We start from the raw sequence: 23,078 nt of genomic DNA, 5'->3' as shown, positions 1-23,078 counted from the left end.
TGAATTTTTTTAAAAAAGAATAATGACTATTTTAGACTTTTTATCTGGAGAGTGCATTTCACACGCAATGTGAGAGTGTGAAAGGGTGCGTGAGAGGCGTGTTTGACCCGGTTTGCTATAGATGTGAAATTTTTTAGTCCGATTACATGATTTTGAGCTTATTTGATCTTTCGTGCCAAATTCGAGGAGTTTTTTTTATCCTTTATTCATCAATTAAGACAACTCTTTATTTTTAGATTAATAAAGGACAAAAGTAGATTTTTTGAATTCTTGAATTTGTTCATATTATATAATTTTATTTTTAATTAATCCATAATTAAGAAAAAAATTATTCTTAGTTGATTAATATAGTCAAATGAGTTGTTTAATTCCAAGCCACACGTTAAGGGTGGGCACCTTTACTAAATATAAAACAAAAGGAAGAAGCATATCTATAAGAGGTCATATTCTCCCTAAAAAATTGACTGCCACCTTTATTTCTTGTTAATACATTTTTCGAAAAGAAAAAAAACTCATTTACTTATGAAATTACTTTTCTCTTTTTCTCCTCTTCGAAAAAAAGATAAAAAATAAGTCGATGGACTTACAACGTGACAACTACCATCATTGGAGGGCTCGATTGCATAAGCTCGTCTAGGTCCAATTACCACACCAACAGAACAAGCTCGCTTGGAAAATAAGTGTCACACTCATGAGCTATAGGAAAGCAATCTCGAATGGAGAATTTCTAATATTCGTACAGTAATCTCCCAAGCTCATTAGCTCTTTGGAGGAGCATAAAAATAATCCTATTGGAATTAGAGAGGATTCATTCTTCATACGAGAGAAAGTAACATTCATCTATCTCATCTCCTCTCGGGCTCAAGCTATATCTGGTCGTCTTTCCTCATACCTCACATGCTTCCGGAAGTGCCGGCTCTGTACAATATTCAAACCATGACTTGCAACACTAACTTACCACATTAGACTGACTGTTTTCTAATTTTTCATTCAACCGCTACTAGTAAAGTCCTTTGAAAGTAAATATAGAAAAGTTCTTACATAGCTCGAATTTATTATGAATCATTCTCACATAAGCAATTTTCACATTTCATGTATAATGAAGTGCTGAAATTTAAATGAGAAGAATCCACAATGAATCCCCTATAAAAAAAATCGATTAATATTATAAATCACATGGCTTGGAATAATGTAAAGATCTTTATATTATGTAAAACATGAAAAATTTTGATTCTTGCATGATGACAATAATGAATGTCACTCCTAATATACATTCCCTCTTCCGAGGAGGCCATACACCACTTATCTTTGTCAACAAAAGAAAAAAGAATTCAATTTTCAACTACGAAAGGAATGAGCAGCGAGAAAGAAAAGGCAAACAAAGAAAATTATGCTAATAAATATTACACATACCTTAAAGCGGATCAAAATATCATTCATCTCTGCCTACAACATTTTCATTCTCTTCTAATCCTAACCGCAGTTCACCTATGTCCGCTAAATAATCACACAAAACCTTCAGTTTGTAATAATCCAGGATAGACATGTGATATTATCTGTTTCAAGGATTCTATAGATGCTTTCAGGAAAGCCTGGCCCTCCATTGCTACAAAAACAAAACAAAAACATAATTATCATACAAGAGAAAATACAAAAAACCATAGGATGACTGATGAAGTAAACATGACTAAATGGATTTACCTTTTAACAACATTTTGACTAATTTTGAAAAATCTTCCACACGCCCTAATACAGATCTTATGCCACATATCTGCAGAACACAAAGCTCTAGATATAATGCCATCTCCATTATTTGAAACAGCATCAGACAGATGTCCTGAATTTCAGGAGGAATTTGCTTCAATTTGTTTGCATTACATAGTTCAGATACAACAGCAATTGCTTGATCCTGCATTCCAAGACAATAACTAGTCAAACATCAACTTCAGTAATGAAAATAATGGATGCAATTTAGTCGGATGTTCAGCATAATTGAGACTCAGATAATCGATCTAGGTAATTTATCCTCGAGTATGAACTGTCCCAAACATTCAGGCAACGTTGCTTCATGGAGTAAGCAATAAGTAGAAAATTCCTTGCTTTGGTTCATATAATAGTAATTCCAAGGAATAATTCTTCCATGATTTTTGTAGAATAAGTATTCTCCCAAAAAATAAAGAATAACTATTTTATTCCTTAGGAATTCAGGCTATGTTCGGTACATGAATGGAATAGTATGAAATTCCATAAGGAATGGAATAGCAATTCTTTACTTTCTGAGAGGAGCGTTTATTTCATAAAATCATGGAATAGCAACCCAAGGAGTCACTATTTCATGAAAAGCAAAGAATAACTATTCTATACGGAATAACTATTTTATTCCGGACCTATTCCATGAACCAAACAACCTCAATTCCATGTGGATTCCATTCCATAAACCAAGCATGGCCTTAATACCATCATTTAGAGAATAGAAACAAAGTAAACCATAAGCATATTTTACCTGCAAACCATGTAATATCTCAGGCATTGGAAGCTCGGGAATATGAGCAAGATCGATAAATCCAACTTGCTCTGACCTTTTAACAAAGCCCTCTGCTTCTAAACAGAGAAATTTCAAAAGTAGAAATGCGATTCTATAGATCTGCAAGGCAACCAAGTCTGAGAAATATGTTGGCGAAACAAGACTAGCTGCTTCAATTGATCGACTCTTGATCACAAGAGCAGTACTGGTGGCTGAGACATTCGAAGGCTTGGCCTTTGATGCACAACAAATAGGTGAAAGTGCAAACCATCCATTCCTGCTGTTTACAAATGATGGTTTCTCAATCCACTCGAGTTCCTCTTTGCAGCTTGGACCATATAAGAGAGGGGCCATTCTGCCGGTGGATTCACCAAAACGATGCATTCCTTGGCTAACAAAGGCTAACAGATGGATACTTTTCTCCCTCAACTGGGAATCCACTTCTTTCATGGCTTTAATCCAGATATTTCTGTGTTTTGCTAGAGAGCAAATCAACATGAGAGTATGCCCTGTTTCCTTCAGAGCATTCAAAGACGTTTCAGTCCTTTGCGCTCGTGCTCTTTTTTTATCATGGTTGTCAGATGGAAAGTCAGGTGCTTCAAGATAATAAGAGACCACATGTGCTTTCTCAGAAAATAAGTATGGTATTACATTCTCCACGACATGAGCACAAGAACTGTCTTTCAAAGAACAAACCATTGCTGTGACTACAGACAAGCCAAGACCCCAAATGTTTTGAGGTTTGTCATCTTCTTCAGATGACCTTGGCAAACCATTGTTGCAAAGACTTATTGTGGAAGGTGTATCATTGACTAGATTGCCAAATAATAACTGAAGAGATGAGAGAAAACCAGCACCAAGGAGCATTTCAGCACCTTCTCTTAGACATGCCAGAGTTAAGAGGAACTTCAATTTTATTGCAATGGATGAAGGAGAAATTTCTTCTTGAAGCTTCAGAATAACATGCTGCAATTGGAGATGCTTCTGTATGATAGGGAACCACGTCTCTGGTGTCAAAAAAATTCTAAGTATTAGGTCCACAGCTGTCAAGGACAGACCACAATGTTTGGCAGTAGAAGATTCACAAAGTGTGGGCAATAGCCTAATGCAGACATTTGAAATCTCTGCAAAACCTTCAGACTCCTTATCTGAAGTTTTACTAAACTCCAATGCAAAGAGAAGCAGCATGAGCAAAACCTTTATTGCTTTATCAACTCCACTAATGGAAGACCTGAAGTCAGTCAGCACTTTAAGGCCAGAACCTGAGGTTCTCAAGACAAGTGCAAGAGTAGGTAAAGGCAAGCTTCCTTCAACTGATCTTACAAGATGGAGAAGTAATTCTGCTTGTGCCAAAAGGTAATCAAGAGTCTCTTTAGATGCATCAAGAATTGTTGTCGATTCTACCTTGACATGGAAACTTTGACATACATGGTCGATGCATGACACACAGAGTTGATAGGAAATTTTGCCCTTGGTAGTAGCCTCTTTCTCCAGCAACTTCATATGAAAGTAAATAAGAATCACTTTAAGAAGTGGAAAACAAATCACACAAAGCTGAAACAGATGCATCTAAATAAAGGAAGTTAAAATAAAATAAAATTTAGAAAGGAGATGAGCATATAGCAAACAAGCTCTTGATAGTAAGGTTTCACAAGATATTTCGGGCTTGAAATATCGAACACATTGTTAAAACACAGTTTTAAAACCAAAAACTCTTTTATTTTCTTCTTTATCCAAAACAGTACTTCTGATACTTTTGTCTTCAATAGTTTCTAATGGAACAAAGATATTTTAGCATCAAAGATTAAAAAATGGCTAAACCCATCATAAAATTCCTATACTATTAGCTTTTATTTCACTTGGTCCTTGTTAGATTCCATCTTAAAACCAATTGGTATTAAGTGGAGGTGCCCAACCAATATATAAACACATGTCCACTCACACACACAACCAATGTGGGATTTCCCACTTTAACACTCCCCCTCACGCGTAGCGTGTACGGGCCGAGCAACAAAGTCCCCCCTCACGTAAATCTCACGTGGGCCGGGCCAAACTCAAATTGTGTGAATGGACAAGGCTCTGATACCATGTTAGATTCCATCTTAAAACCAATTGGTATTAAGTGGAGGTGCCCAACCAATATATAAACACATGTCCACTCACACACACAACCAATGTGGGATTTCCCACTTTAACAGTCCTTAACAAATATTTTGAATTTAAGCAGTCCTTAACTATTTATTTTATAAACTTATGGTCCTTTTCTGGACAGAATTACAAAAAACATCACCGTTTTAAATGGCATGAAACGACGACGTTTTATGCCTAAAACGACCATATGTGTACAAAATAAATAGCCAAGGGACTACTTAAATCCAAAATATTTGCTAAGGACCAAGTGAAAAAACAAAGCTTATAGTACAAGGACTCTAGAATGGTTTTAGCCTAAAAAAAATATGTACATGAATTGGACAACCATTCTTCTAATAAGTAAAAAGGCAAGCATTGGTAGCACATATGGCTTCTTTCAACATCCTGTTGAAAGAACATATGAAGCTCATCCCAGGATAAAAATAATGTTTAACTTTAAATCAAAACTGATACCAAACTTCGAAAAAGAATATTCGAAGAGGTAATCAGATCTATTCTAAATAAGTGGTGATATTTGCATCAGTTGTAGGGCAATTTCCCATCGAGGGTTTACACATTACTGCATAAGGAGGAGATTAATGAGAAGACTCCCAACTAAACTCTTTAATTACTTCCAAAATACCATCTGGACAATCTCTCCCAAAATTCTAGATTCTAATTAACATCAAAATAAAAGTTGTCCTTGAATACTGAAGATAACACCATTTAGACAATCTCTCTCACAACTTTAGCTAATTAACATCAAAAGTATAAGTTACACTTAAGTACCGAACATAAGAGAAAATAACTTTATCCAATTCATAACTCTCAAGACTTGATATGGAAAATATCAATTGCTGTAAAAGCCAAGAAGAATTTGATACTTACATTGTCTTCATATGTGGTCAAGACAGTAATCAATGCTTTCAGTATAGAGAGCTTTGAATTTGAAAGCATAACCATTGAATTCACTTGCTGCATGTAATCTAGCATAGTTTCTGCAACTGCTTTGTATTCTTTCCATCCAGTATAATCCCACATATCAAGTCCCAACTCTATTCGTATCCGAATGAGATCATACAAGTAGATATTTTTAACATCTGAAAAACCATCATCCTTGTACCTATGTTGATAGTGCAAACATTTTGATTCAACTAAATACAGGAAGAGTTCTCTGAACGGCCCAGGACCCATTTTACGGCCTTCAAGTTCCCCTTGTAAATGATAATAGAGATCATTAAGAATCAGACTTTTTAGTTCTCTTCCTTCACTGAAATGAAAGTTGAACAATTATGAAAAAATTGAGTTGGATGCAACAACAGCATTTTCTAGACTTGACAAAGATTAATTAAACAGATAGCAAGGTATTGGAAGATAGCCAAGCTAAGCATGTGAGGACAGAGGTGTTGGTAAATGTTACAGATTGTATAAAGTACATTAGGAAGCTAATATAATAATAGGAAGTGATTAGTGCTAAATTATAGGCTGATTGATTGTATTTTAACTGCAAATGATTCCCTTCTATAAAAGGAATTCTTAACGTGTATATATAACTATACAATTGGCGAATACATAATACAAGAAATTCAATTTTATCTTTATGTAGTTACATGGTATCAGACTTTCTATATCAAAAGGAAAGGTTTAGAGTTCAATCCTTGGCAACCTCATTTGATTAATTAAATATTTAAGCACAAGGTAAGATGGGCATGTGTGCTTGCTGTTCACACTTCAAGCCCAATAGACATTTCCATGCAAGGACGTGTTAAGATAATAAAACTATAGTCGGAGCCTCACCTAATAGCTTGACCTTTCGGGTGGATTGGTTATTTGACAGTTTAATAAAAGTAATGTATCATTCGACGTCAACACAAAAACAATAAAGTGCATACTAGTATCCAAAGCCTACATGAACAGTTGTGCCTTACTAATACCAATTATCAAGTGAGGAAAGAGAGCGAGTATGCATATCAAGCAATATGCAGTACATGTATGTAGCAATCATCTCACGGAAACTCAGAAAGTAACAAAAAGAATAAGAGTTACTTAGAAGTTGTACATGATAAATAACTGCAGAAACTTATACGTAAATTACGGGTAATTGATTTTGGAGGTCACTATAGTTTTCAAAAATTACAAAATGGTGACCGAACTTCAAAACGTAACATTTTAGTTACTATACTATTTGGTTATGTTATGATAGAAGGATTTTTGGTCACTGAAAAAAAATATTTCGAGTCAATGTTTTGTTGATTGTGTGTATATATAAAATATAAGGTATTATTTGTCATAAATAATCAAATTTTGATTACTACATATGTATAATTTCACCGTAAAACACTTTAAAACCTCCAAAAATCACATATTTAAAAGTTTAGTAACCATTTTGTGACGTTTTGAAGTTCGGTCACCATTTTGCAATTCTTGAAAAGTACAGTGACCTCTAGAATCAATTACCCGTAAATTACATTACTTTCGGTAGCAGCCGGAGGTACATTCCAAATGAATAAAGTCTTTTAGTTTTAATGAAAGCATAGATCTGAATTTAAATTTAATGGAAGAATAAAACATAAGAATCAGATCTCAAAACAGTATTGCCCAAATAAAACCAACTCAATCCAACAAGATAACTACATTTATAAAAAGGGTTAATTCCATATAAAATCACCACCTTTACACGTTTTTTCATTTTAATTACGTTCTTTAAAAAGTGTCAAATAAAATCATCAGCTTTCATTTTTTTGCAAATCTATCATCGATGAGTAAAATTCGATGTCTTTTTCCTCCCAAATAAATGTTTTAATTTGACTAATGCCCTATTAACACACAAAATACATTCCTCTTACTCTTTTCTTGTTGATTCCGGTTGTCAAATCAACAAAGATACACCGAATTTTCACATTCGTGATAGATTTGCAAAAAAATAAAAGGTCATGATTTTATTTGACACTTTTTAAAGGACGTGATTAAAATGAAAAAACATGTAAAGGTGGTGATTTTATATGGAATTAACTCTTATAAAAAAGTCCAAAAGATTATGTCTATATCACTTATAATACTATTATTTACAACACTTGTCCTATGAAATAGACTCCCTGGTTATAAGCAGCAAATTTCAAAAAAGTTCAAAATGAAAAGTTACATGTATATGCGCACATACCTGTAACCCCGTTGCGAGTATTGAGCCAACAGTTCAGAAAAGGCAGGCTGGCAGATTAGCTGTTAAGAGGGGAAAAATTGCAATGTAGGCTCAAAATTTGAACATAAGGAGAAAACTGGATGCAAAAAGTTTATTTTTCTTTAAAGAAATTTGAAGGAGCCCTCGAAGGGATTGCCAGATAGCAATCAATAATTAAAAATTGGCACAGTTGAGAAAAAATCAGTAGACAATGTAGAGAGGACATACATTTTTTAAAGTGACCTGGATCTTCTCAAGTAATGATAAAGACAAACTTCCAGCATTGCCAGAATCTAATTTCCCCATCACATGGACAAGAAACAAGCTGGTAGCAACCTGAAACTTGCAGACGATAAGACTATAATCACATTATTCTTAATAAATCCTAAATGGACAAAAGCAGTCAAATGAGAGGGAAAACAGTGTTCAATCCAACAATTTGTGGTCAAAGCAGCAACAAACCACCACTTCCCCTTTAAATAAAAGGGTGAAAAAAGGAGATGGAGGGAAGTTGAAATGTTCACCTTCGCACGATAAGAAATTTCATTGTCATATTCGCAAGAAGTACATGATTTGACTAAATTTCCCAGAATAGACATGTCACACCAACTTGACAAGATATCCTTCAACTCACAATCACTTGCAGATTTTAAATTTCCTGTACTGTTCTTAGGCTGAGTGGCTTCTTTTATTAGAGGCTCGACATGTAATAACTTTTTCTCCAGAAAAATCTCATATGCCATTATTTCCAATATGACAGATTGACAACAGTTCTTGTACGCTAAGAGTTGAGCCTCATCTGTGCTCAAATTTTCAAGCATAGAAGTTTTTGAGCTAGTAACTAACGAAATACAGCCGGTAAGATGCTTCCAGAACACTTTAGAATTCCTTAAACACTCCAAAATATTTATATAGTGAACAGCCCCTTGCCACAATGCCTTCAGAAAATCAAGCACAACTAGCAGTGCACGGGGATTGCTGGAGAAAGAGAGAATCACAAATTATGAAGTAAAAACATAAAGTTTAATCATATCTATTAAAAAATTACTATTGTTGGAGCCTCCCCCAACAGCTTGAACTTTTGGGTGAATTGGTAATTTGACAATCTCAAATACCAAACAAGCAGGGAATAAAATTTTGTAGCCACTTGAGAAAATTCTACTACTGGAATATACATGTCTCTCCACTTTTTCACTAGTAATTACTTTCTTTCCCCTCTCTTTTCCCTAAGCCCCTATCTCGGTATAATTCAATATCCTCTGAATGATTCAATTTCTCATTTCTTTGAGCTGTAAATTCGCAGTTACTTTAATAACCCTTGGTTTTTGAGGATTACATCAGCTAATTAATTGATCGACAAAAAAAATCACAGATCAAATCCTTTCTAAACAAACCTGTTAATAAAATCACTAGCTTTTTCTATATATCGCATAATTTCATCAAGAAGACTTGATTTATGAGAAGGCAGGGGGGCATTAGAAGTTTCACTACTTGACTGCTTTGTGTCACCGGCATTAGTCGATTGGAATTCAGTGTCAGCTTTCAAAGCTACAACCGCAACAAGAAAAGGAGGCTGCATAGAAGAAACCAGCCATAAGCAAACAATAAGTGGAAAAACCAAAGATACAACTTTAAGAAAGCAAAAGATGACCCAAACAAGTGGCACAACAAGGCTTCAGACTCATAAATTGGTATCCAGATGAAAATCATAGTGGCAACAAGCTGAATCTAGAGAATGTTAGTGATTTGCTCCAGCCAATCACACATCTTAAAAGATGAACAGTGTTGAAGACATTACACTTCTTAACAGACCTTCAATAAATACTCAAGAATCTCAAACAAGAGACTGATAAATTTGAAAACTAGATACAAAATCTGTTGGAAAATTCCCTATTTGTAAACAAGTCAAACTGTGTACAGCTAGGTAATAAGCTGAAAATTCCTTCTGTTTCAGTTATTTAAATTTTGTCTTGATCCTATCCACTTTCTTCTACAGAATCTTTTGCTATCTTACTTAGATTTATTTGAACCAGAAAGGATTTTACCAATCCATATTGATAGCAACACTATTTAAAAGTTTAAGATACTATCTCTAAGCTCCATTTTCTAAGAATATTGAAATAAAACTAGCAATTAAATACCAACGTTACATAAACTCTTCAGTTCGGTATCAGATTTCTAGTGGAAGCCATGCGGTAAATTACCAGGTAGAAAACAATTAATAAGACTAAACATGAATTTTCAGCATACTATTACGGACCTGGTGACGTGCTGCAGAGGTAAGCAGATTGACAATAGCAATGAATAGATCTCCATTCCAGTCACCACACTCAAATAAGGTACTTTTCACAGAATGCCTTAAATCTGCAATCTAAAATGGAGTGGTTTATCAAGAATCATGTCAGAAGCATCTATAGAGACGGGAAAAAATGAGGTATGAGAAGAAGTGCACAAACAGAAAAAGTCAGGCTGCACAAACCTGCTCGTCATCAAGACCGAGACACAGATTGCTAGACATATATGGTTGTAAATAATCTGCCATAATCAACAATGTTGATAATGCCTTAGCAGCCCCTACCTGTATTGCCTGCATGGAAAATCCAAAAATTGTTGACTGATATATAGTAAAAAAAAAAAGGTTATGAGACTAGGTCTTTACAGACCTATAGAGGGCCTATATCCACCAACTAATAACCCTTACTTCTATCCATCATTCATTGTTCTCCAAACAAAAGTGTTTCTAGAATCAAAAAAATAATATCAATAGTGTCTGAACTTTTCTGAATCTATCATTTATGTATCTAGTCATATTTTTCTTTAAAATTAGTGTTTCAAATTTTAAATATTATATTGAAACGAGTGCTTTTAGATGTTTCCAAATCGCTAGACTACTCATTAAGCCAAAATGGGTTTCACATTTGCTGATGTGATTTGTTCATTTCAGGTTCATTATATGCAGTGTTTCATTTACACCTACGGACATCACTTTTTTGTTACTATGGCAGCAACACTTAAGTAGATGTGATGGCATGCATTTGCCTATTTAATACATCAGAGACTGAAAAACGGGTCAAAGCCCTTGTTTGATACTATTTTAAAAAATGAAATTACTTTACAAGGAAAAAACAAAGTAAAAATACTAAAATTTAATAGCATATTCAAGAAAGTTTAGACACAATTGGTACATTTGTCCCCTACAAATATTCTCAAATATCCACTAAGAAAGATTGCCTGACTTGCCAAGTGCTAAAGACACAGACAATAACACAATGAGAGCTTTTGCAAGCATATATCATTAGGAAATCATGGCCTAGAGAATTTAAGTAAAAATCTGTAAATATTTATAAAAGATGATTGTTACCTCAACTACTTAAAACTAAGCCATGACCTCAACAGCATGCAGCAATACACCAATTCATCATGAATATGAGTACATAGACTCCATGATAAATTTGAATCATAACCATTAAGTTATAGCATATGAAGTGCATTATCTAGTTACTAGGGAAAAAAAACATATAACTAAGCATCAGCACTTTCTCACAGGATTTCGAGTAAATGATATCAAAGATATAACAGCTGCAACAACAGGAATTGGTTTAATTGAAGATGACAGCACTGCTTGGAGAAAGACTGGAAGACCACGTGAGATATCCTGGAAAAAGATACAGCACAACGATATGAGAATTGAATTCACAAAATCAAGCCAGAAAACATGTATTTTAACTGGAAATCCAACTAGAGAGCATATTAAAGGATGCCTGATGCCCTGTAACCATATCAAATTCTCCTATGGGTGATTAGCACTTAATGGGCTCAACTAGCTTTGCTCACTTAAGAGAAGGAATAAAGATTTCTTAAAGCACACTTTTTGTTACTACAGTCAGGAAAAGAGTGTGTGTGTGTGTATAACTGAGTTCAAACAATACATTGAAAAGAAGTGATAATCAGACAATGTACCTCAGAAAATTTGGAGAGCATGATGCACAGAACATCCAAAGCAGAACTTATAGCATGCTGAAACTCCTCTATTTCAATTATTTCAACAAGACGGCTGACATAAAGGTTCTGTTCAAATATATAAATGAAAAAGATAAAAAAAAAAGGTGACCAATTAAACCCTGGAAGAAAACATAGAAGAAGGTATAGGTCTTGGCTAACCTCTAAAGTACGTTTAGTTGTACAGATGAGTCGGAAGATTACACTATGGATAGAAGAATCGCAAAGTAATATATCACGAATGGTCACACCCAATTTTTCAGAGAATGATATAGACATTATACATGTCTTCATCACGTCCAACACCTAAATAGTAAAAGCATGATTAGAAATTTATCCCACTAGTATTAAAAGTGAAAATCCAAAGAAAAATGGCTTCTCTAGTCACATTTTCCATTTGCCATATCCCTAAGGAACATAATATATTATCATGAAATATCATATTGGAAGAATAGACTTTTGGACACTAATTCTATTTTTTTTCCTACTTATTGGTTCTTTTGGCCATGGAATTTCAGCTAATCCTTCAAGTTAACTCCCTTATTTGTAGGTTTATCTAATAAGAAGGGCCTCTTTGGTCGAGTGTTGGAAACCAGCAACTAGTGGCAGCGGCTAGCAGGCCAGCAGTGACAGTGATTACAGTCATAATTGATTAAATATTTTTTGGAATATATATGTAAGAATTGCAGTTAGATCATTGAATTGCCAATAAGAGCATTTAATTTTTTATATTTATTTTTCTTATTATTGACATAAGATAATAATATAACATGTATAAATATATGTATAAGTGTTGAAAACTCAAGTACATCAACAAATCAAATTTATCAAAATTAATGTTTTAAATTATAATATAAATAAAAAAAAATCAGATTTTCAATAACAAAGTTATATTGTTAAATGGAATTTTTTTTTATTTCTTACTAATATGTACAAATTTATCAAGAATACAAAAAGGAATTTTAATATTTAAGACTATAATTTGTATGTATATTTTTATAGCTGATAAATAATAGTAATAAAGGTAAGGGAAAATACTATTTTATCTTGTTAAGGCTTAAAAAGGTAGCTTTCGTTTTAAAGCTGGAATCTCTAGCTTTTGTTTAAAGTTAAATTTAAATGCTAGCACTAGGAATTTCAAACGCTAGCTTTTATAGAGTACTTACCAAACACTATTAATAACTGTTTGGTGTCAAATAACCAATCAATCCAAAAACTCAAACTATTACAAGATGCTCCAACTATTGTTTTATTATCTCTAACAAGCATCCCCATGCAAATGTTTATTGGACTTGAAGCGTGAATAAGTATAGACTCACCTTACCTTGTATTCAAATATTTAAACAATCAAATGAAGTTGCCAAGAATCAAACTCTAGACCTTTTAATCATACAGGTCCTTATACCATGTCAAAAACAAATCAACCCAAAAGGTCATATCGTTAGATGAGCCTCCATCTAAGGTTTTATTATCTCTAACAGGAGCATTCAAAATGCTAGCTAAAGCTGACAGACCATTAAGGCATTAACCAATGTAACAGAGGAAAAACTCTCAGCAGGATATCAAGAATACTTAGACCTGTAAAGATATTGAGGATGACAGCTCATAAGCATAAAACAAAAAATGGAGATAGAATCAGAAAGAAACGAATACCTTCAATGTTACTTTCCATCTAACATGTTTCACCCTGTATTTCCAGTACTCATGATTGATTAAAATAAACTGCAACGAGAAAACAGCTAAAGCTAGAACAAGATCATTATTCAATCTTGTCTCCACCAGCTGCATGGTAAACTCCAGCACTGCAATGAGTTATAATATGCAAGTCACTCTAAAAAGCATAAAACTAGGATTAAAAATTTTAAAAATAAAAAGGATGAGATTTAAGCTGCAATCTATAATCAAACAAATGTAAAAATATCAATAAAAAGAAATTAACTACATGAATTAACAACTACAGATTATGTTATCAAAATGGTGCTCACATGATAAATTGGTAAGATGGCAAACAACAGTGTCATGGACATGCCAGGTTAACAAAAACAATCCATGCATTTGAATGGGAAAAAAGAAGCTAAAATTCATGAGTGATACGAAGCAGCAAAATTTAATACACTAATAGCATTCCTCCACGAAGCAAGTGTTCACAGAGAGAGTAATTCACATAAATATAGAAAATGAAAAACCAGGGGCTTACATAATTTTGTTTGGTTCTTTGGAGGAGACATTCAACTCAGAAATATTAAAAACTGAACCAAAGTAATCAAATTGTTCAAACCACCAATCATGGCTTGGGTATCTGTTGGCAGTTTCGCCTTTCTGTTGAACCTATAGTTTATTTACTTTTCTTTTTACATTCTAAATTTGCAGTTCAATTTGAAACAAACTCATAATTAAGAATTCCAAAGAATACATCATCCGAAAATTTGTAAGACTTATAACATAAATTTACTTGTCAATCTATTTCAAAATTATATTACAAAGTCTGAAAATCTCCTTATAATTTTGAAATTGTGGTGCAGTCTAAATTATAAATGAAAGAATAAGAGTCTGGGAATTTAACCAAGTATGTAGATAAAAGCTAAATCATGCAAAATGAAATATCAACATAACAAGCATGTCGTTTTATGTGTCGTAAGCATAGGCAGAAAATTTCAGTTTGTTTTTGTGATTTTAGAAGGAAAAGTTCAAAATTTTCAAACATGACCATAACCACATCAAAATGGCAGGTTGCGGTCCAATTTGATTTAGTTTGAAATAGTTGGGCCGGTTTATGCATCACCCAATACTAGTCATTGTCCAAAGCATAATCAACAAGCGCACCCATGATTCATCCATTAAGATATACCACAAATACAGCAGTTCCATGCAAACACACAAGAGGGTAGTAAATTAAAATGATGCATGCATGCATATTAAATTTTAGACCTGTACGTTAAAAATTTGAGGTGTGGAAACAGTCTTTTTGCTAAATGCAAGGGGAAGACTGCATACAAATGTGCCATATGAATGCTAAGATAGTACATGATTACATGATTAGTAACGTAGTCCATCCAGTGGTCAATTTATGAAAATATGACAGAAAAATATCAACAACACCAGTAAAAGTTATATCTTAAAAATGTCTAAGTACACATATGCCAATACAAAAGGACGTGATGTGCAAAACAATATAAGATAACCATAATAGAAATGAAGGGCAGGAACTGTATACAACTATACCTGAAATTGCTAATGGGTTCTCATTGTCATTCAGCTCAGCATCGATTAAGAGCATCTTTGCCAGTTTCCCGGATACCAACCATGACCCACTAGACAACATGTCATAGAGATAGATAACAGAGTCACTAGAAGAATAGCAATAGAACAGTTGAAAAGCACAATTCACCAGATAAAAAGTGAGCTCCAGGCAAAGAGCCAAAGTAAATAGAAGCAACCAGCAATCATTAACAGCCAAATCTACTTAACAGCAACAGTAGCATCAACAACAACAAAAAACAACAACAAATAAATGAACAAGGAAGAAGGTTAACGTTCTCATATCTAATGATCCTATTAGCTGAGAGCGAAGCTCAAAGAAGAGGAACTCAAGAATACAAACCCTCAATGTGGACAATATTAAACTGCTAATTATAAACCCAGGATTGGTGAGTTGAATACGTACCCAGCCATAATTAAGAGCTTTGTACATTAGGCAATAAATCAATCCTGATAAAAGCATAACAAAAATGGAATGGTAGTAATATCCTTTTACATCACATAAGAAAAATTGATCACATAGAGACAATCTTCCCCCATGGAACAAGCGAAAAACCATATGAAAATGATCGTGTTGCAATACAGAGAAGTCGGGAACATTTAACGACAAATCAAAATCATATTCTTTCAACATAAACATGCTTCAATGGTGTCTCAAGAATGTCACTACGACAGTTAAATGTAGAGCTCAGTTGATCCTAGTGCTTACCTTGATAAGCCATCATAGCCAACATCGTACACACTCGTCTTTAAATTCATCTCAAATACATTTGATCTCAGAGCAACAGCAGCAACATGAGTTGGAGCACTACCCAAGAAGGGAAAATATTAATACATTGTATGACTCGATTGCAACTGTGAGATTCTCTTGAAAACATATGCTTCATAGGACAATAACTATGTGTTCCAAGAATTTCATAAAAAAATTAGGTAGTGAGTTAAAAGAAAAAGAGAAGCACATACAAATGACTATAAAAAGACATGATCAAGCAGAAACTAACCCAAAACAACAGAGCCTTACCACTTCAACATCTTTGCCAAAGTACTGACACCCATAGACATGATTGTAGCACCAGAAGAACTAAGAGATGATTTTTTTATGACTGCACAAATAATCTCAACCACCCTGCATTGAACAAAACAGAAAAAGTAGATCGAAAAGAGGATATGAAAGAACCAAACAGAGTCAGAGATAAGGTTAATAAAGGATTGAATCATAATGGAGCTAGAAAACAAGAAACATATAGCATCGCCTGAATAAAGGCTAAACAAGTTGTGCCAGTTAATTACCATGAGTCCCTTTCCATCTGTTGAGTCATTCCAGCATCTTGAAAATAATATGAGTTGCCAAGGTCCATTAGCGAAAAAGTTACAGCCTGCAGATAAACATTTTGAGAAGGCATTAGACCAGACCTAGTCATTTTAACAAGATATCATACACCAAGTCTCAACTGTTCAATAGATTATCTACAAATCAAAAATAAAGTACTAAAGATAAAAAATTACCGTGCTAAAGGACACCATTCGACAAAGAAGGTCAAGAGTGAGAAAAACATATTCAGTGCTCTCTAAGTGCAGCTCTTGGGCCAGTTGCAGAAGTAGGATGAGCAATCCAGATTGCTTATGCTACACAAACAAAAAGCATTTAGTCGCAAGAAAGAAAGCATTTTATTCATGTAACTACCAATTTTGATCTTCTTCAAAGCATAGCTTTATGATTTTTAGAGTGTCCAAACCAAGCAAATAATAGACATTGAACCGGAAAAACTTAAGACATATACCAAACTTTGCATTGTTTGAATAGCAAGTTCCTTTGTTTTTTTCACTGCATACTTTTTAGTTTTTATAGTAGTTAGTTAGGTCTTTAATAGATTATTTTGACATGGTCCTGTCTTTTACGTAACTTCCTGCAAGAACATTTATAAAGTGCGTTTGGATGAAAAATTCAAAGGTCATATTTAGTCGCATGTAATCTGGTCCAAATAGCTTATTCACGTTATCAGAAAACTCTTTAAATGTTTTACTTCCAAAACATTTGCATAATGCTCTATCAGGATAGATACAGATCAAAAGCACATAAATCTTTGGCTACACTAAGAACTAAGAAGAGAAAGTGCCATACTCGCAAATGTACATGAAAGCAAGAATTAGTTAAACAGGTTCAATATGCTAACATCAAAATTGAATATATTACTTCTCTTCGTGCCTTTCACACAGCTAAGTACCTAAAGTAAAACCGCTTTTACTGAAAGCAAACTGAATACACCACCATAATTGGAAAAGTGTAGGCAATAATATTAAAATATCTGTCTCTTTACCTCCCAACGTACAAGAGCAGTATTCCCACCAATAACTTTCAGGACATGTCCACGAGTTTTACTGGGAACAAACAAACCTTCCACCCCAGGAACATGCAATGGGAGGTTAGTTTCAACAATTTGTAAGGCGCTGTCCACCAAGGATTCACTAGTAATTTCAAACAATGACGAAATACCGACAGATTTATCAAGAAAATTAAACCTGTTGGCAAGATGAAGAAGAACTGTATTAGCACACAATATTGAAAAAGCAATCCACAAATCTGATTACATGCTGGAAACAAACCCAAGCTTGTTTCTCTCTTCTCTCTCTCTCTGTCTCTCTCAAAGTGAGGTTTCTTACCAACATCACGTCAAGTGACTCGAAAGGGGAAAAAACAACTATCTTTCATAATTTTATTTTTAACAATCCTCAACAGTTTCATGCAATTACAAATAAAGTAATCCTTGATTACATGTTTTAAATTCAAAGAACGTTAAATCTGGAACTGCCAACTATAGTGAACAAATTTTTAAAAATGACATTAGAAGATAAGCATCCTATAAAAACTGCAATGTGTAGTCAATTATAAGCAGCATAATGCAGTAGACGTCAATCAACAAGAAAGAACACAACAAGTGTCCTTTAGGGTCAACTGATAGATTTAAACATAGTATAATAAATAAAAGATAATCCTTCATATAAAAGCAGCAGAAGAGGATGCAGATTGAAGAACAGAATTCCAGGGACAAGCAGCAGAAATCCAATGGACTAGATGCCATACTTAAAGAAACATCTTAAGAAATACCTATTCTTCTTACTATGAAAAGATACATAATTAATAATACAGATGGTCCCAATATATTACTAATAGCTTTGCTATGTCTCTACTTCATCATCAAGTTGAAAATTGGAAATGCATGCTGCACAAAGGAAACATAATGGTAGGTAAGCTGAACACCCAGAAGCACAGAAGAATGTCCACTTACACACATTCCGTGGGCCATCTCCCCTCGCAGAGAGATGATAAAAGGCGGACAAGTTCTGCACTCCGGAAGGGAAATTCACCCTCTAAGCTGCACAGAAGACACCGAATAGGTCCATCAATGAAACTTCCCTTGTCCCAAAACTGATTACAAAGTGATTCCTGTAAACTTATGCAAAAGAGTCTTCTCAATCAGCAGGCTATAAACGATACTAAATAGTCAACAAACCATTAAATAAAAACGAGAACATATACATACCTCCCCCCTGTAAATTTTGCATATGATGTCCAATATGAGATTAAGGTTACTATCTTCTGACTGCAGATTTGAAAAAGAAACTGGTGTAAAAGGAAGACAGACAAACAAAAACAAGTGCCTTACAAGCTACTTTTTTACGAAAGAACATATGCACTAACCTGAAGATTAATCTCATAAGATGCAATAAATGCTGAAACAAAAGTTCTTAAAACACTTCGATAACCGGCAACAGGCCCCTGAAGATGAAGAAGGTAGAAATTGTAAGGACCAAACAACTTAAAGTCAGCATCCTAATCTCAATACAATCAAATACAATATAGTCCCATTAATAAAGAAAAATTATAACTACAAGCTTGAAAGTACTGGTAAGATCAGAGTCCATTCCCATTAACCAAATAAACTCTGAATTTATGATATATTAATTGGACCTTAATCCACTACTGCAGAAAAATTTAGTTTTAAATTTCAAAATCAGAAGGTTCAGAAATCGGCTTGCTACTTCATAATAATATCAATAAACAAAATAGTGTATTTGTGGTATACTATCAAGAAGAAAAATAAGTCCTTTCTTTATCCCTCAATCAACAAAAGTTCAGAAACTCAAGCACTTTTGGTAAGGATCTATAGAAGGATACATATGGCATGCGAAATTAAAAAAATGAAAGCAAGATACACTCAGGCAACAACAGAAGAGTCAAAGAAGACATCTAAAATTGATTCATGTCCTTCAAAAAATAATAGATGAAGCTTCTATACTCTTTTTTTAACCAAATAACTTACATCCGACTCCTTTAGCAAGTCACTATCAAGAATGTCAACAAAATAATTCAGTGATGCACTTTCAAATGCTTGTCGAAGATAGCCAACATGATCAATCTCCTGCGCAGAAAAAGCTAACAATATTAAGAATGTGGACACCCTGGTTCAAGGTACATTTGAGAAAATCACCTACCATTAACACATTAATTTCTTCTGCTCTAGGAAGTGATGTAATTAGACAGAGACATACGGCCCAAGTAAGAATAAGTGGGCCAGCTTCTTCCATTTCAAAGGCATTCAAACTAGATACCAACACATCCATCTGTTGAATATCAGCCAAAGAAAACACAGAAGCACCCGACCTGAAATAATATGGAAATAAACTTTAACAATGAGCCCAGCTACGTAAAGAATAAAAATGAAACGAAATTTTACATACTACAAACAACAGAGGCAAGAATCAAAAGCACCAACAGAAAGAGCAGTAACCATAATAAATTTTAAGATCATAAGAACCTAAAGAATTAGTTCGCAAGCCCGAACCCAAGCTAGGCCTAAAAGTACCCAACAAAACAGTTAAAAAGACACGACACAGTTGTTAAAGTTATGTTTGGTCCAGCCATTCAAAAGTTATAACCGATTAGCAATCAGTAATTAGTTGTTTGCACATTGGTGGAAACAAATTAATAAGAAATGAAGGTAAAAGAAAACAAGAAATGAACTAGAAAGTAGAAACAACATATCACACAACTTTCCCTCCACAAACACCCAACAATTAAGGAATAACCTAACTCTCTACCATACATCTAAATAGATATGAAACAGAAATAAATATTTAAAAGAAACCTGAAAGGGGTTTCATCATGGACCAAGCGGAGAAGATTTTCCAAGTTCAAGGTTTCCATAAGGACAAGTAGCAACTGGACTTTGGCTTGAGAAGAAGACTTCAGGGCTTCATTTGATATTGCCAATTTTCCAAAGTTGTACGACCCAAACAAAATCCCCTGAGATACAACATCAAAAAGCCAAATTAGGAAACAAAAGGAGTATGAAAAAAGTCGGTTTCTATACGTAAGGATACATTATAATATACCTTGTAAAGTGAACATAACTTTTTCCATGTTTCACCATTGCAAGTACAAAGTGACTCATAATATATAAGGAAGAGAATGTCCAAAACCAAATTATCTTCGATTAGTATCCCCTCAGCCCACAAAGTAAAAAGATCAACATCCTGTAAAGTTATCATACAGAATCAAGAACCTCAAATACAATAGTTGACTCAAAAAAAGAGAGGTGGGCTTTCATTTTCAATTGCAATGAAACAGCCAAAACAATATATAAAATTGTAACTGTGAGAAGAAACAAATAAAAATTACCCCATTGATACGTCCAACATATTCCAAATCTCAACTATGCATGATCATAAAATAACCAAAAAAAATTGATCCTAACTGCCTTCTTTTCTAGGCCTCATTCAACTCATTCAATGAGTTTTTTTTTTGTAGCGGTTAGCGCGTAGAGCAAAATTTGTCCAACTTAATCAGTTTTAACTTAATCAGTTTTTCCTGGCCAATGAGAAAACCACCTTATTTTCGAAAGAAGTGACAAACTGCTTCCAAACCAGGCAGTCATATTTTCAGACTCAACAATCTAGAAACACATGAAATAAAACTTTTAAAAGTCGAACCATTTAGCCAACTATTACTTCCAGAATAATCCTTATAAGGTAATTTTCTTATTTATATAACTCTATTGTAAAGATAGGGAGCTGGTATGGGTCCAAATGTTTTCTAAAACTTTCTTGAAATAAAAATATTGTTTCTAATGTTTTCCATGCACTGAGAAATTTTTTGGATTGATTTAATGAATATGTTTCACTTTCTAGGAAACGTTTACAAGATGCAAGTCCCATAAAAAGTTATTTCCATGAAGTACACAGAGACTACGTAAGAAAAAAAAACTTCCGTATTGAAAAGAAAAGGATATTAGTCGTCCTTGTGGAGCTGCAAGTTTAAGAAGCTATAACGAAAATTTGTAATAGTAAGTTTCCAGACACATACAAAAGTGTCAGTAGAAAAACACATTAAGACCTTAATAACTAAAGAAGATCATTGTGCCCCATAATAACTGAAGAGACAATGTTTGGTTATCAAATAAACAGTCTTTCTTCCCAAACCAAATTTTCATATCACCACAATCTCGAATTTCATTTCACATCATATTTCAACAGGCAGAGTCAAAAGAAATGAATTTATTTCAAGCTTACCATATTCTCAGAAGGACTCGAGGATAAAAGATCCTGCAGAACAGATATTAATGCGCACTCCAGTCCATCGGAAATCAGCTTCATTGCCTCATCCCTGATGACATTTTCTCCTCCTGAGCTAATTCCAACATATACTGTACCAACATTCAAAGTGGTGGTATTGGGTAATAAAATCTACAAATAAACTAACTAACTGATATAATATGTTGCTAAGTATGATGAGTAGAAACTTCTAGGACATAGTTTAAATAATTTTTGAAATAGGAAAGAAAATGCATACGGAAAGGGAAATGAAGGAAAAAATAAATCAAAAGAAGTGCAGGAAGAACTCACAAGCATGCATGAGAATCTGCCTGGTACACTTCAGCAAGCACTGTCGCTCAATGTAGTAATGAAGCAATACCTTCGCAACAAACAGGAATCACTAGAGCAATCAGACAGATTTAGATTGATATTTCACTATTGTACAAATACCTAATTAAACACTACCACAACCACAAAAAACTAGCTCGGCAACTATAGCCACCAAATGAGAGAGAACAGCAACTTTAACACTAAAAGATTAGAAAATCAACTTATGAATGAAACTAATAGCAGGCACTACTGCCTCGATATTTACTAGAACTAATAAGCGGCTAAAGCAGAAGAAAAGCAGGAAAGCTACTAACCACATGAAGATATTCTTCCACTACAGAATCAACTGCTAGTCCATTAATCTCGAGAGACCGTTCCACGAGAATGTAAGACTGTAACTCATCTAAACACTGAAATTAACATACAATTCAATAGAAGTGTCAGTTTCAGCATATAATTCCATATAATTCAATGAATTCTATCAAATATAACTTTTTAAAAACAGGAGAATTGCAGTAATTATAGAAGTACAGGAATTAACTAACCAAATAAGAACTAATTTGCAGAGCTTTATCTTTGAATTGAGGCTTAATAATCAACTCATGAGAACCGATTTTGACTTGTTTCGAATTCAACGCCTCTCTTGATTGTGCATTTGGCTTCTTAAATAAAGAAACTGTGTCCACGAACCAGCCGTGATTCTCCTTCAGCTTCTTCTCCTGCACATACAAAAGAGACAGTCACGGTAACAGTACTATAGAAAAAACGGAAATAAACGGAACGGAACGGAACGGAACGGAGAAAAAGCGGTTACAATGGAGGGATGGAGTTGAGAAGTAAGAGGCGCGTTTTCGAGGTCGGTGAGAATGGAGGTGAAGGGGTCCCACCAGAGTGAAGGATCGATGGACTTCGTAGAGTTTGCCATTTTAGTTTGTTTTCAGATGAATGAAATTGTAACCCTAAGTTACAGTAGAAGAAGATGGAGTTTGATTTTAATTTGATTTGATTTTTCGCGCTTTTTAAAAGATGTTTTTTTTTTTGTTAGCTGAGAAGACAGTGAAGTGC

At 34.1% G+C, this 23,078-nt stretch overlaps 1 protein-coding gene across 3 annotated transcripts; it reads right to left on the bottom strand.

Moving 5' to 3' along the window:
- Positions 1 to 430: 430 nt before the first annotated feature.
- LOC126683413 (uncharacterized) lies at positions 431 to 23,078 on the bottom strand. Of its 3 annotated transcripts, XR_007641715.2 has the most exons (33): positions 22,828 to 23,077; positions 22,559 to 22,732; positions 22,328 to 22,423; positions 21,993 to 22,062; positions 21,660 to 21,793; positions 20,484 to 20,624; positions 20,237 to 20,394; positions 19,584 to 19,752; positions 19,412 to 19,510; positions 18,790 to 18,867; positions 18,632 to 18,691; positions 18,377 to 18,534; positions 17,408 to 17,609; positions 16,596 to 16,715; positions 16,380 to 16,465; positions 16,111 to 16,215; positions 15,799 to 15,897; positions 15,054 to 15,142; positions 13,485 to 13,633; positions 11,994 to 12,137; positions 11,793 to 11,900; positions 11,377 to 11,487; positions 10,312 to 10,419; positions 10,093 to 10,203; positions 9,227 to 9,405; positions 8,357 to 8,810; positions 8,061 to 8,168; positions 7,815 to 7,873; positions 5,543 to 5,924; positions 2,504 to 4,021; positions 1,702 to 1,909; positions 1,414 to 1,606; positions 431 to 918 (listed from the first exon to the last, which is right to left on the bottom strand). XR_007641715.2 is itself a non-coding variant. In XM_050379292.2 (32 exons), exons 1-32 carry the CDS (start codon positions 22,936 to 22,938, stop codon positions 1,506 to 1,508), a joined length of 5,889 nt encoding a protein of 1,962 aa, XP_050235249.1. In that variant the 5' UTR covers positions 22,939 to 23,077; the 3' UTR covers positions 1,389 to 1,505. The 3 variants fall into 3 exon arrangements, 2 of the variants coding, with proteins under 2 accessions (XP_050235249.1, XP_055961923.1); XM_050379292.2 differs by lacking the exon at positions 431 to 918 and having other exon boundaries at positions 1,389 to 1,606; XM_056105948.1 differs by lacking the exons at positions 431 to 918; positions 2,504 to 4,021 and having other exon boundaries at positions 1,389 to 1,606; positions 22,828 to 23,078.

Source organism: Mercurialis annua, linkage group LG5 (assembly GCF_937616625.2).
Source record: "Mercurialis annua linkage group LG5, ddMerAnnu1.2, whole genome shotgun sequence".
NCBI lineage: Eukaryota > Viridiplantae > Streptophyta > Magnoliopsida > Malpighiales > Euphorbiaceae > Mercurialis > Mercurialis annua.
The sequence above is the reverse complement of the archived record's forward strand: the minus strand, read 5'-3'. Positions and strand labels throughout refer to the sequence as shown.

Coding starts and splice junctions, on each gene's coding strand:
- LOC126683413 (XM_050379292.2), bottom strand. CDS start 22,938: ATGGCAAACTCTACGAAGTCCATCGATCCTTCACTCTGGTGGGACCCC. Junction 11,488..11,792: donor TGCTCTCCAAATTTTCTGAG/GTACATTGTCTG, acceptor ATCTTTTTCCAG/GATATCTCACGTGGTCTTCC. Junction 4,022..5,542: donor TGACCACATATGAAGACAAT/GTAAGTATCAAA, acceptor TTTCATATGAAG/TTGCTGGAGAAAGAGGCTAC.